Consider the following 14,225-nt stretch of genomic DNA (forward strand, 5'->3'; position numbering starts at 1 on the left):
CTAAGCTGGATCCTAAAGCCACAAAGGGAATATTCTTGGGGTACTCTCCTACACAAAAGGGTTACAAGTGTTATGACCCTGTCTCCAAGGGAGTATGTCACCAGAGATGTGGTGTTCTTCGAGTTTCAACCCTATTTTCAGTCTTCTCAGAATCCTCTTCAGGGGGAGACTAGTGGGATGGAAGAGGATTCTCATTCTCCCTCCTTTTTTGTTCCCCTATCTGCCTCGGGTCTTCCATACTCTCCTCCTACTCCTTGTTGTGACATTCCGGGTCAACCCAGTGAGGCTCCCACTGTGCCGGTTACCTCTCCTGATGCTGCAGATGTTCTTGAAGGCTCCAGTAGGCAACAAAAAGAGATACTTACATACAACAGAAGAAAAAGGGGTCCTCAACCTCGTGACAGCAACCAGTTGGACTCGGATCAATCTGTCTCTACAATCCAAGGTAATTTCAACTCTCATACTTCTGATTTGGATCTTCCTATTGCTCTCCGTAAGCCTATCCGCTCTTGCACCACCCGGCACCCCATTGCTGATTTTGTTTCTTACTCACATTTATCTCCTGCCTATCACTCCTTTGTGTCTGCTCTTTCCTCTGTGCGTGTTCCTTCTAGGTACTCAAAGGCTGTGTCTGATCCAAGGTGGAAAGAAGCTATGAATGAAGAGATGAAAGCCCTAATGAAAGCAAGAACTTGGGAATTAGTGGATCTGCCAGAGGGGAAGACCACTGTTGGGTACAAGTGGGTGTTTACTGTAAAGCACAGGGAGGACGGGTCCATTGAAAGGTACAAGGCCAGACTTGTGGCAAAGGGGTTTACTCAGAAAGAAAGGATTGACTACAAAGAAACCTTTGCCCCGGTAGCAAAGCTCAACACAATTCGGGTTCTATTGTCACTAGCAGCAAATTTTTCATGGGAACTTCATCAGCTTGATGTGAAGAATGCCTTCTTAAATGGTGACCTTCATGAAGAGGTATTTATGGAACCTCCACCAGGCTATGACTTTAGTAGAAAGGTGTGCAAACTGAGGAAAGCATTATATGGGTTGAAGCAATCTCCCCGTGCATGGTTTGAGAGGCTCTGTGGGGCCATGAAGAAAGTGGGGTACACTCAGAGTGGTGCTGACCATACCTTGTTCATAAGGAGACAGGATAGCAAACTTACTGCACTCATTGTTTACGTGGATGATATGGTAATTACCGGGAATGACTTGGAAGAGATAAAAAAACTGAAGGAGTTTCTAGCTTTTGAATTTGAGATCAAAGACTTGGGTCATTTGAGATATTTTCTTGGGATTGAAGTTGCCAGGTCAAGAGAGGGAATCTACATATGTCAGCGGAAGTATGTTCTTGACCTCCTAGAGGAAACAGGCATGATGGGGTGCAGGCCAGCAGATACTCCAATGGAACAGAACCATGGCCTGCAGGAATCAGTAGGGGAGGACTACTGTGATAAAGAGAGATACCAAAAATTGGTAGGGAAGCTGATATACTTATCCCTCACTCGGCCAGATATTGCTTATGCTGTGCATGTTGTCAGTCAATTTATGCACTCTCCAAAGATTCCTCATATGAAAGCAGTTGAAAGGATTGTCAAGTACTTGAAGACTTGCCCAGGGAAGGGAATTCTCTTCAGGAAAAACAATAGAATTGAAATTGAAGCCTACACTGATGCAGATTGGGCTGGGTCTATTGGAGACAGGAAGTCAACCTCGGGTTACTGTACATTTGTGGGAGGAAACCTGGTCACATGGCGCAGTAAGAAGCAGAATGTAGTGGCTAGATCAAGTGCAGAAGCAGAGTATCGAGCTATGGCCCACGGGGTTGCTGAACTCTTATGGCTCAGAACTCTTTTTAATGAACTTGGCATTAAGGCTGAAGGTCCTCTCAGGCTGTATTGTGACAATAAAGCTGCCATCAACATTGCCAACAATCCCGTGCAGCATGACAGGACAAAACATATTGAGATTGATCGGCACTTTGTTAGAGAAAGAATTGTCTTGGGTGAACTCTGTGTGCCTTATACTCCATCTGAGATGCAAATTGCGGATGTACTGACTAAAGGGCTGGCAGCAGCAAAGTTTAGGGACATGCTTGGCAAGCTAAACATGATTGATATCCATAGCTTGAGGGGGAGTGTTGGATTGAAGTCTTTGTATGTATGAGTATTCGGCTGATAAGAGTTCTTATTAGCCTATACTTAAGTTTAAGTTGTCCTGTACTGGGCCTTTGTTAATGGGCCTAACCCTGTTTAATGTTTTAAGTTGTCTGGGTGTCCCATCACTAATCAGGGGCATTCTAGTAACTTCCTGTATCATTGTACTACACCATAATATAAATAATAGTACTGTCGACTGAGTAGAGCAGTTCGACATTCCAGCATCTCTTCTTCTTCTTCTTCTTCTTCTTCTCTTTTCTGCTACTTCGGCTACAGTAATTTAGCTTTCAGGCTGAAAATTTAACAAGGAGATGGTATCTTGGCATGTCAGAGGATTTGGGAGAAGAAAGATGAAGGAGGTTGAATTGGCTGCAGGTTTTCTTGGTCAAATTGGTGAGCTTGACAAATAATCAAGAGGATCGTTGGGATCAACCTTTGGAATTTTGGGGATTAAATGCGTAATCTAGATATTATTGTTTTTCCATGGGTAAATTGTAATGTTTGAGCTTGTTTTGGGGTGTTGCCTCAACACCTGGTTTGGTTGTATCTCTTATTTCTTTTTAATGAAAATTTTCTTTTACTATAAAAAAAAATAATATCATCATGGTGAATTAGGTAAAATTGTCCACTATCTTAACTCAATGTGCTACCTTGGTTGCTATGTTCACTATTACAACCTTCCTTGTTTTTGGTCTTTTCCTTGAAAATTATACCATTCCTCCCCTTCTATATAGACCAAAGAAGTGAATCCCTTGTACACCTCCAAATGATCTTTCTTATCTTCTTTAGGGGTGAAAGAAGGAAGCCTTGAAAGACACATTCTTGCCCTTGACTTTGGCAGTTTCATCTCAATAACAAAATTTGTGGCATGAAGTAATTGGTAGGATTCATGGTTGGGATTCTAATGGTGAGATGCTGGGGTGGATAATAGAGCAACTCATGCATCTTCTTAGAAAGCCATTTTAGCTCTACTTCCTACTTTCTGTGACAAATCCCGCTATGAAGTTTGTTTTGGGGGCAAAGTCAAAATTTGGAACACCTGTGGTGGGGAAGTTGACCTTTGAAAAAGACTCGCCCCTTCATTTATTCCATTTCATTGTATAAGAACAAATCCATTACCCACTTGGTCTGCTTTTCTGACTTGGGTCTGTCATGGGAGTTGGGGTTGGTGAGACGATTAAGGGGTTTTTGACAAGCACAAGTCCTAGATCTCATTAAGCCTGTTGAATGATGTATTCTTTGATACCTTATAATAGACAGATTGTTGCATTCAGACCCTGTTTTATTTGGGTTCCTTTTCTTTTTTTTTTATGAGTGAATGGTATTTTATTAAATAGAGATAGAAATATTACAAGCATGAAGCACCCTAAGAGGAGGCACGAGGTGTTACCTCCCCTTAAAGGTGGTTCCAAACTCAACTCTTTTCAGATTGTAGTTACAAATTAGACAAAAACAGAGAATCCCTTGAATCCCCTTGTTTAGCTAAAGAATCTGCCAAAGCATTTGCCGATCTACTAACCCACTGAAAGCTAATTGACATGGTTCTCGTAAGCCATTTGACTTTTTTGATGATGTCCCTATATCCCCAAACAACAGTTTCTGGGTCCGACATCCATCCCACTATCACCTTAGAGTCTCCTTCAACTATCAAATTAGTCACTCCAAGTTGGTTGGAAATCTGTAGTCCTTGTACCACAGCTAATATCTCAGCCCTTGTAGAGTCTCCATAACCCACTGGACCTGAGAATATGGACAGAATGTTGCCATCCTTATTCCTCAAGATCCCTCCTGTACCTGAAGGTCCTGGATTGCCTTGACTGCTCCCATCAAAGTTGAACTTTACAGAATGTTGCAAATCCAGAAACATGAAAAAGGATGGTAATATTCATGTCTCTATTAATCTCCTATTCTTAGTTTGGACTGGATCAGACCATATAGATTTAACCAGAAAAACCTGCAAAGAAAGAGATCAAGTATTCAAGGAGTTCAAGGAGGTCATGAATTACCCACATGTAACCAAATAGAGACATGAGAAACTCTCATACTCTAGAAACAAAAAAATAGGAGATTAATAGCTAGATGGTATTTCACAGCTTGTACCACAACAAAGAAAGCGCATACTAAGTGATAAGTTCTAGTTTGGTCTTCTCTTTTATAAGACCTTTTAGTAGTGTTGAGTTGGTCCGAGTTGTTTTTTATTTAGTTGGGAAGTTGTTGGGCTTTAGGCTCATTAGTTTATGTTTTTTCAAGTTGTGACTGTTCAGCTATATTAGTAGCCGCCCTACTAAGGGCATCCTTGTAATATCTCATCCTTTAAGTTAAGTATAAATATAATGAGAGGTAGGCGGCTAGGGTTAATTTTACAATCCTGGTTGACTTCCTACTCTTTTCTTCTTCTCCTTTTTTCTCTACTGCTGAAATCTTCATCTTCCCCCTCTTTCCTTTCACAAGAAACTCGACTAAATCTGCAATCAGTGATTTCTATTTGGTATCAGAGTGGGCCGAAGGTTCCTTGAAGTTGTTCTCTCATGCAGCCCTAGATCGGCCGACTGCATGGTGATTTAAGAGGCTGATCGAAGCTCTCAGGTAAGCCCAGTTTTTGGATTTTTTTGGTGGATCTGTGTGCCCTGTAGCTGGTCTAGGGTTTCTTATCAAAATCAGGAAAAACTGGAGAAAGGGGAAGAGTCCTGTTTCTGTTGGACTCTTCAATTTTGACCTAGGAAGTGGCACCCTATTTTTTTAGGGTTCCTTAGAGTTTTTTGCAAGGGGCAATTCTAGTCCTGCCTGATTTGGAGGCTTCTAGAGAGAGCGACTGCCTCTTCTCTCTCTTCTCCCGTCCCATAGAAAAGGAATCTTTTGTGGGAAGAAAGTCTAGGACACCAGAAAGGTGTTGCTGGTTCCAAAAAGTGTTTTGTTTGATCTTGTTGCAAATTTCAGTTATTTTCTTTACATTTTTTGAGAAGCATGGAGGGCCACGGAGTTGAAAATAAGCCCGGGAGTGAAATGAGACCAGTGAGAGGAGGTGCTGGAGACCCTTTCGGGGCTGGGCCCTTACTACAGTTAGGTTGGATGGTGCAAATTACTTAGAATGGTCACAATTTGCAAAGATGGCCATTGGTGCTCGTGGGAAATTAGGGTATATCACTGGTGAAGAGGTGAAACCCGAAACTAGCAACTCCCGGTGGGTACAAGAGAATTATATGGTGATGACTTGGTTGTGTACTTCCATGTTGCCCCATATAAGTAAAAATTTTTTATGGGCAAATACAACTAAGGAAATATAGGATGGGGTTGCAAAAACCTATTCACAGAGGGGGAATGTTGCTAGGGCTTATCAGTTGAGAAATCAGATTATTTCTACAAGGCAGGGAGATAGATCTGTTGCAGCCTATTTTTCAGCCCTTAAAACTCTATGGTAGGAGATTGACCATTTAGAGACATTTGCTTGGGAAACCACTAAGGATGCAGCTACCTATCAGAAACATCTAGAGAAGTATAGGGTGTTTGAATTTCTTGCTAGCCTTAATCATGAATATGATATTGCACAACAACACCTTCTTTCCAGGGACAGTGTTACTCTTTCCCAGGCATATGCCTTTGTGTCAGGGGAGGAGTGTAGGAGAGATGTGATGATGAAAAACCTTATTCCTGATCAGTCTGCCATGGTAAGTCCTATGAAACCTAAACAAAGTGGAGATCGGGGTGGTAGTGAAATCAAGAAGGAAGATAAAAGAGATTTGATCTGTGATTACTGTAAGAAGCCTAAACACACAAGAGATACTTGCTGGAAGCTTCACCCACATCTTGTGCCGACTAGATTGAAAAATAAGAAGGGAAATGCACACATGGCAGTTACTGGTGACATTCCGGCCCCTCCTACTACAACTACTCTAGAGTCTAAAGCAGCTGCTGCAGTAAGGGCCGAACTTGAGAGGTATGGGCTACTTCTGAACCAGCGGGATACAACCAGTTCCAGTTCAGCCGCAAGCGGACAACAAGGTACAGGTGGCACTAATGGAATCCACTCTATTTCCTTTGCTCACACAGGTAGTTTACACGTCACTGCAAATTATGTTTCTACTTCAGGTAAGGAGGGACCTCCTTGGATTATAGATTTTGGAGCCTCAGAGCACATGACCCAGAGCTCTACTATTTTTTCAACTTACCAGCTATGTTTTGGCAGAGATAGGGTCTCCACAACTGATGGATCCCATGTTCCTATTGCTGGGAAGGGATCTATCAAGATTAGTGATTCTATTTCTCTACCCTCTGTCCTTCATGTTCCTAGATTGAGCACTAATTTGTTATCTGTTAGTAGTTTGAATAAGAACCTGAACTATTCAGTAATTTTTTCTCCTGGTCATTGTATTTTGCAAGATATGGATTCAAAGAGGGCGATTGGGAGTGGTCGTGAAGTAAATGGAATCTACCTCTTGGATGTACTTCCTCCTCATCAGAGTCATCATGTCAGCAGGGATAGTTAGTCAGGGCCTGTGGGTCAAATTATGCTTTGGCATAATCATTTGGGCCATTTACCTTTTTCTTCTTTGAGTTTTTTGTTTCCAAAACTTTTTGAGTCTGTTAGTTTGTCAAGTTTGGAGTGCGAAGGTTGTCAACTTGGAAAGCATTGTACACATTCATTTAAACCTAGTAATAAAAGATGTTCTTCTTTTGATGTTATTCATTCGAATGTGTGGGGCCCTTACCATGTTCCTTCTATGGGAGGCTATCGCTATTTTCTCTTATTTGTGGATGATTTCTCACGATACTCTTGGATTTACCTGATTAGATCCCGCGATGAAGTACCATCCTTGGTGAGGCAATTTCATCAGATGGTACTAACACAGTTTGGAACAAGAATAAAGGTGTTCAGATCTGACAATGCCAGAGAATATTTTGAAAGACACCTTGCCTCATATCTGTTAGAATATGGTGTTGTCCATCAGAGCAGTTGTCCCTATAGTCCACAGCATAATGGTGTTGCAGAAAGGAAGAATAGACACATTGTTGAGATTGCAAGAAGCATAATGATCACATCTACAGTTCCAGTTCAGTTTTGGGGTGATGCAGTTCTCACAACAATATATCTGATTAACAGGGTGCCCTCTCGTATATTTGGATTCAACACCCCATTCAGTCTCCTTTTTCCTCAGGGGGAGATGTTTCATATTCCTTGGATATGCAGAGAATCAAAAAGGGTACTGCTACTATGATCCAATCTCTGGGAGCCGGTATGTTACCATGGATGTCACCTTTTTGAATCCACGTACTTCTCAAAGAATCCTTCTCAGGGGGAGTGTTTTGGGGAAGTGAGTCAGCAGTCTATTCCTCTCCCAATTCCAGTCCCTGTGTCTACTCCTGTGCTTGACCACCACCCTGTGTCACCTACCTTGCCACCTCCTTTGCGTTCTGCTTCTCAGCATTACTTACGACAGAGACTTCACAAGGAGGTTGATTCCACTACAGTAGAACTCACATCACTTCCTGTCGATTCCTTGGAGACTCCAGATTCGGCTGATATGGATTCAGGTATTCCTCTTAGTCCCGCTACTATTTCAGTTCCCATTGATCCTACTAACACTGTTACAGATAACCTTGATCTCCCTATTGCTCTCAAAAAAGGGAAGAGAAAGTGTACTGCTTATTGTATTTCACAGTATTTATCCATCCTACAGTGGACTTTCTCCTTCCTTCCGTGCTTTTCTTTCCTCTCTTGATTCAGTGTCTATACCCAAGGTTGTTAGTGAGGCTCTCTCCAAACTTGAGTGGAAGACAGCTATGCAGGAAGAGATGGCAGCTTTGATTAAGAATCGGACATGAGACATTGTAGATCTACTAGAAGGCAAGGAGACAGTTGGATGCAGATGGGTTTACACAGTAAAATATAAGGCAGGTGGAAGTATAGAAAGGTACAAGGCAAGACTTGTTGCAAAAGGGTACACACAGACAGTTGAAACTAGAGGCTTATACAGATGCAGATTGGGCAGGATGCCTTGATGACAAGAGATCAACTTCAAGAGTGTGCACCCTTGTTGGGGGTAACCTTGTCTCATGGAAGAGTAAGAAACAAACAGTGGTGGCAAGATCAAGTGCTGAAGCCGAATATAGGGCCATGGCACATGGAGTTTCAGAACTTCACTGGATTCGTTCCCTGTTAGAAGAAATTGGTGTACAGGCAGAAGAACCTATGATGCTATACTGTGATAACCAGGTAGCAATTAACATTGCCCATAACCCAGTCCAGCATGACCGAACTAAGCACATTGAAGTCAATAGACATTTTATCAGAGAAAGGGTAACTTCTGGAGAAGTTTGTCTTCCATACGTTGCTTTTGATTTGCAGCTCGCTGATGTTCTCACAAAAGGTGTTGCAAAGAACAAGCTGGAGCATGATCTACGCAAGTTGGGAATGTGTGACATTTACTCCCAACTTGAGGGGGAGTGTTGAGTTGGTCTGAGTTGTTTTTTATTTAGTTAGGAAGTTATTGGGCTTTAGGCCCATTAGTTTATGTTTTTTTAAGTTGTGACTGTTCAGCTATATTAGTAGCCGCCCTACTAAGGGCATCCTTGTAATATCTCATCCTTTAAGTTAAGTATAAATATAATGAGAGGTAGGCGGCTAGGGTTAATTTTACAATCCTGGTTGACTTCCTACTCTTTTCTTCTTCTCCTTTCTTCTCTACTGCTGAAATCTTCATCTTCCCCCTCTTTCCTTTCACGAGAAACTCGACTAAATATGCAATTAGTGATTTCTACTAGTAGAATTAATCTTCATGTGATAAATCTCTCGATAGAAGGCCTAAATTTTCAGTATAAGTGAAGCAAGGTGGTAATTTTGGGCTGACAACCATGAGAACATGGATTTGAGTCTAAGAGTGGTTATTTTGCATCTAGTCTACCACTCCCTAGTGATTTAAGAGGCATGCCTTAGGCGCACAGGCGAGGCGCATTTTAAGGTATGTGCCTTGCTTAGCCCCCAGGTGCAACACTTTCAAAAGGTGTGCGCCTTTTGAAAATTTGTGCCTTTTTTAAATTTTTTTCTGTTTTTTATCCCTAGCTGCTGGAGCTGGACCGGCGGCTCCATCCCCAGACACCAAACGAAGCCCCTCAAGACAAGCCCAAACAAGTCCATATCAAAGCCTTAAATTCCTAATACCTATAAAAAAGATTTTATAACTTTAATTGTCTTTTAAAAATATCTTTTATTAAGGTGAATGAATGAGCAACATTAGCAAATATGGGGTCCTCTCCGCTCCAGAGCGAAAAATTTCCTAGTGTCATGTCCATTTTGGCAAATATCTTTTAAAATTTAAGTTCATATTTTTAATTAATATTATGTTTAATATCTTTTTTTTTCTTCTTTGAATTCTTTGGCTTTTGAAAATTTTAGCTTTTTGGCTTTTTTTAATTTTTTTTGCACCTCGTGCCTTGGGCACAAAATGCCCCTTGCGCTTTTTTTGTGCCTTGCACTTTTAAAACACTCCCATGACCCCAAATAGACTGGACCAGCATTGGGTAATAGCCTTTTACATGCATACATAAACACACAGATATATGTTCCCAGTGGATGACATAGATGGGGTTGCATCTTCAAATTTACATATAATGTTGATGTCTTCCATAATCTATGTCCTTATGTAAGAAAAAGAATCACCTTATATCTGCTTATAAAAAAAAGTCACCTTATATGTATGCAATGCCAAAAGGTTATTAGTGTAAATACTGATAAAGTGTCTAGTGAACATCATAGGAGGTGATCCTTTAGACCTGCAAGGAAGTTGCTTTTTATCCATGCTCACTGAATGCATGTTTTGGGCACTGGTTTATGATATTCCTGCTGGGTTACTTTTCAGGGTACCCTGTATTCTCAGGGAAGGTCAACAGGTACGCATATAACTTTCTTGACTGAAGGATCCGAAACTGTGACGTTTAGGTCGTATTTTGAAGGCTGGCCTCAAAAGGTGGAGCAAAATTTGTATGAAGAAGGCCGAGGGAAAGTAGCAGGTTTGGTTTCTCTTGCAACAAAAACATCACAAGTGAAGTAACTAAACAGTTATAACTCTTTGCACTTTCACTTTCTTTATGTACAGCAATATTTAAGAAGCAGGGTTATGATGTAAAGGAACTTCCTGAAGAAGATTGGCAACCATTTATAAATTGTCGTGGCATTCTGAAAGTAACTCTTTACTAAAGATATCAGTTTTAATTATATTAGCTTACATAATTTAATTTATTAACTTGATGCGTTTGTTCATTACCTTTTTAGGTTTGGCGGGTAAATGGAAATGAAGTTTCCATTGTTCCAGTTGTGGAACAACATAAGCTTTTCAGTGGAGACTGCTATATTGTGCAGTATACGTATCCTGGAAATGAAAAGGATGAGCATCTATTTTATGCATGGCTTGGTTGTAACAGTATGATGGTAATCTTTCTGCTTTATGTAAAATAATTAGTGTTTTTGATCAATTATATTTTTACCTGTTTATCTATATTCATATGAATATGCTTCTTCATTGTCCTAAATCTTACTCAAGCCAAGGAACAACTTTCAGCAAGGTTAAATTTGGTTGCGTAGCAAGTTGGAAGGCCCCTTGCCACATAAAACATGAGCATGATAACTTTGACATATGAATCTTAGTTTAGATGTGTGTGAAACTGTGTTGCCTCAAAGTCTAAGTGTATATTAAATCCATCATACGGATATTACTAATTAATTCTAGATAACATATACAATGCAATGCATATCTACCTAGTAAGTTGCAAAACAATCTCATCACTTTATCACTGATGTATGATATGGGTAAAAATAACAATGAAACTTAGACAGTTTGGATCAATTTAGGGCCAAATGGAGCCCAACCAAATAAACCCCGAGCCCCAAATCATGGTGCTAAATTTAAGTCCAATCACAACAATGGTTGAGTTTGGTTAGGTAGGGTTTGGATTGAAATATAATGTCATAAGTAAAGAAAGATACTTAAGTCTAGGAAAACTTGAACCTTGTATATTGTAAAGGCATTTGAAACTTGGCCCATTACACCATAAACTGAAGTTGCTAGGAGGACATGTACATAAAAGAGCATATTTACATATATAGTTGGATAACTTGGATTGGGTTTGATAAGACCTCAATCCCAGCACAACCCAAGCTTGGGTTGGATCAGGCTGGACTAGATTAGGACTAATTCAAGTAGCATTCCTTGATAATAACACCTAAAGAAGTGGTGGTACCCTTGGGAAAAGGAATTTTGAAGGTGAGCTTTACTTTGCATTAATTAAAATTTTCCAGCAAAGATGAAGCTTAAACCACATGCTACTTATTTATTGCTGATAATATTTGATACCATCTATGAGGACTGCACATAGTTATTGATCATTTAGTTTAGGATCTAGAGTTGCAATGTGGGTTGGGTTAGGTAGAGCATTTATTTAAATTTGAATGGGACCAAGCCTGAACCTAGCCTGGTGTAGTTGAACTGTTGAAAATCTCCAACATGGTCAACCCAACTAGCATCCCTATTAGGATCGATAGCTTAACTAATTTACACTTCTTTGTAACTTCCTTTTTCTGAATTTCAAAGTGTCAACAAGATGCTTTAATGCATAAGTTGAGATATTTTCTCTCCCCCCCCCCATAATGATAGAAATTGGTAATCTAGAGCTCATTTACTTTTGCTTACTAATGCTGATCTTGAGCCAACTCTTATGGTTATATATGTTGAAATCATGAGAACTTCATTCAAGTTTGATTTAACTCATACAAATATTTTCTTTTACTAATTTTGTTTCTTTTCAGGAAGACAGAGATGATGCAATCTATCATATGAACGCTATGGTTGATTCAACCAAGGGTAATTCTGTTCTGGTGTGTCTTCCCTGTCTTTCCATCCTGATTTGCAAAAGCTCTTGCAATTGTTTTTTCCTATGATGATTTTCTGTATTCGGTAGTCATACAAGGCAGTAACTGTCAAATAGAAAAAAAACTGTGACTTAGTTTCATGAATTTGTTCCATAGGTATTTATGAATTCACAAGTATAAAAAAAGGAATTTGTCACGTAGGTACTTCTATATATTTCTTGTTATCTTTTGTTAGAATGCTCGAGTCAGGGGTATTTTGGTCATTCTGGTGTATCTTATTGAAAGTGAAATGTCTATTGTATCTGAGTTTAAGTCATGTGTCCCATCTTCTATGAGGGACAAAATTGTCTTTCTTGTAACTCAAGTTTTTCATGAATAAAAGTCAAGTGGGTCGGCTAGGAGAGGTACTTTTGTACATCCTCTCTTCTAGTCTGGCCGAATACTTTTCTCCTCTCCTTCTTCTTCTTCTTTCTCTTTTCTTTCTTCTTTCTTCTTCTCTACTTTGACCTAGAAACAACTAGGGTTTATTCACATGGTATCAGAGCATTAAGGTCTGGTGTTCGTTTTTTTTCTTGCTGCTGTCTTCTTCCTGGGTTCGCCGCCAGCTTCACAGTAGGTTTCTTCATCCTACAACTGATCTGATTGAAGACTCGATAAAGGGCTGAAAAGGAGTTGTCGTTTTGAGGGCCTGGAGGTGAGAATGCCTCTGGCCGGTGCTGTGGTGGTCGTTGAAGTGGTATACTAGACCCTCTATTCAGTGTACGAAGAGGGCTAGTCGTATACAGGTATGGACACTGCTGTCGTGTGTTCAGAAATTGACTGTGAATGCTGATTTTTTTTTGTGTGCATCGAAAGTTAGTTGTTGTGGTGCTGGGTGAAACTGATACACATATCAGTCATGTTTTTTTTTTGTGTTTTCTTGCTCACATGTGTGCTGAAAGAAGAGTGATAGACTGCTGATGTCCACGACAGCAGTGGTGTGGTGTTGATTGTGTTGTGGTGGCTGGCATATCTATGTTTTTAAATGCTTAAAAGTGAACCCCTAGACCTTGTGTGTAATCAGTTCTGCAGTTTGCAGAACAAGTGTTCGATGAAATGACTGAGTAATTTCAGTAGTGGTGTGTTGGTGGTGAATGGTCCTGTAGTGTGCAGTCCAAGTGTTTGATGTGTTGACTGAATGATTTCAGCTTTAGAGTGTAGTGTGTAATGTGCAGTTGAAGAAAGTGGGTTGGTGGTATTGTAAGTGAGATAAGTCTTGTGACAAGTGTGAGATTGTGGTGTATATTCAGAGGAGACATAATTGAGATGGCTTCAACTATAGTTGGGAATGACAACAAAACAGGCATCATGCTCTCTTCAGATTATCTAAGTGTTCAAATGACATCCATCAAGTTGAATGGTGAGAACTATATACCATGGGCAAAATCTGTGAAGGTGTTCTTGAAGGCCAAGAGGAAAGTAAAACATGTGAGGGAAGAGAAACCTTCCTCTGATTCTCCTGGCTTCAGTGATTGGGAACAAGATTATGCACAGATAATGACATGGCTTTGGAACAGCATGGAACCAAAGATTAGTGTGAACTTCATGTTCCTAGATACAGCCAAAGAGATCTGGGATCATGCTAAAAAGTTGTACTCTGGACAAGACAACACAACTAGGGTATATCAGTTATACCAAGAGTACTTCAATTTGAAGCAAGAAAGTCAAAGCTTAGAAGAGTATTATGCAAGTTTGAGAAACATCCGCTTGAAGGCTGAGTATGAGCCTGTCAGAGCACAGATATTGGGGGGATCAGCTCTCCCCTCACTTGAAGAAGTTTTTGCCCGTTTTAAGAGGACATCCATTGAGCCAGTGGAACATTCTTCCTTCTCTGATAGATTTGGTTTGGTAGTGACTAAAGGGAGTAGTCGTGGAAGTAGAAGTGGTGGTGGCAGTAGTGGCCCTCCAAGCAACCGTGGTGGACACATGTTTAACCGGGCTAGTGGCCGGACTAGAGGCCGTGAGTCAGGGGGAGGCCATGGAAAAAGAAGGAGTAGTGCTCAGAGAAAATGTACACATTGTGGCTTAGAGGGGCACACAGTTAATTTCTGCTATGATTTGTGTGGTCCACCTAACACTTGGGCTAACCATGTTACATCTAAAAGTAGTAGCACAATTACTGAAACTAGCAAACTACACCAAGCCCCTCCACACCCACTTGTGCTTCCGGG

At 40.5% G+C, this 14,225-nt stretch overlaps 1 protein-coding gene across 6 annotated transcripts in view; it reads left to right on the top strand.

The window, feature by feature from the left end:
- The window catches only part of VLN1 (villin-like 1), a 62,134-nt gene that overhangs the window by 12,359 nt on the left and 35,550 nt on the right, over positions 1-14,225 (top strand). For all 6 annotated transcript variants that reach the window (XM_088897486.1, XM_088897488.1, XM_010258264.3 and 3 more), the window contains 4 exons: positions 10,010-10,160; positions 10,247-10,332; positions 10,423-10,578; positions 11,953-12,021. In XM_088897486.1, coding sequence (XP_088753612.1) covers positions 10,010-10,160; positions 10,247-10,332; positions 10,423-10,578; positions 11,953-12,021 — 462 coding nt within the window. The remainder of the gene's footprint in view (positions 1-10,009; positions 10,161-10,246; positions 10,333-10,422; positions 10,579-11,952; positions 12,022-14,225) is intronic.

The sequence above is a fragment of the Nelumbo nucifera genome, chromosome 2 (assembly GCF_055504915.1).
Source record: "Nelumbo nucifera cultivar China Antique chromosome 2, China Antique-T2T, whole genome shotgun sequence".
Lineage (NCBI taxonomy): Eukaryota > Viridiplantae > Streptophyta > Magnoliopsida > Proteales > Nelumbonaceae > Nelumbo > Nelumbo nucifera.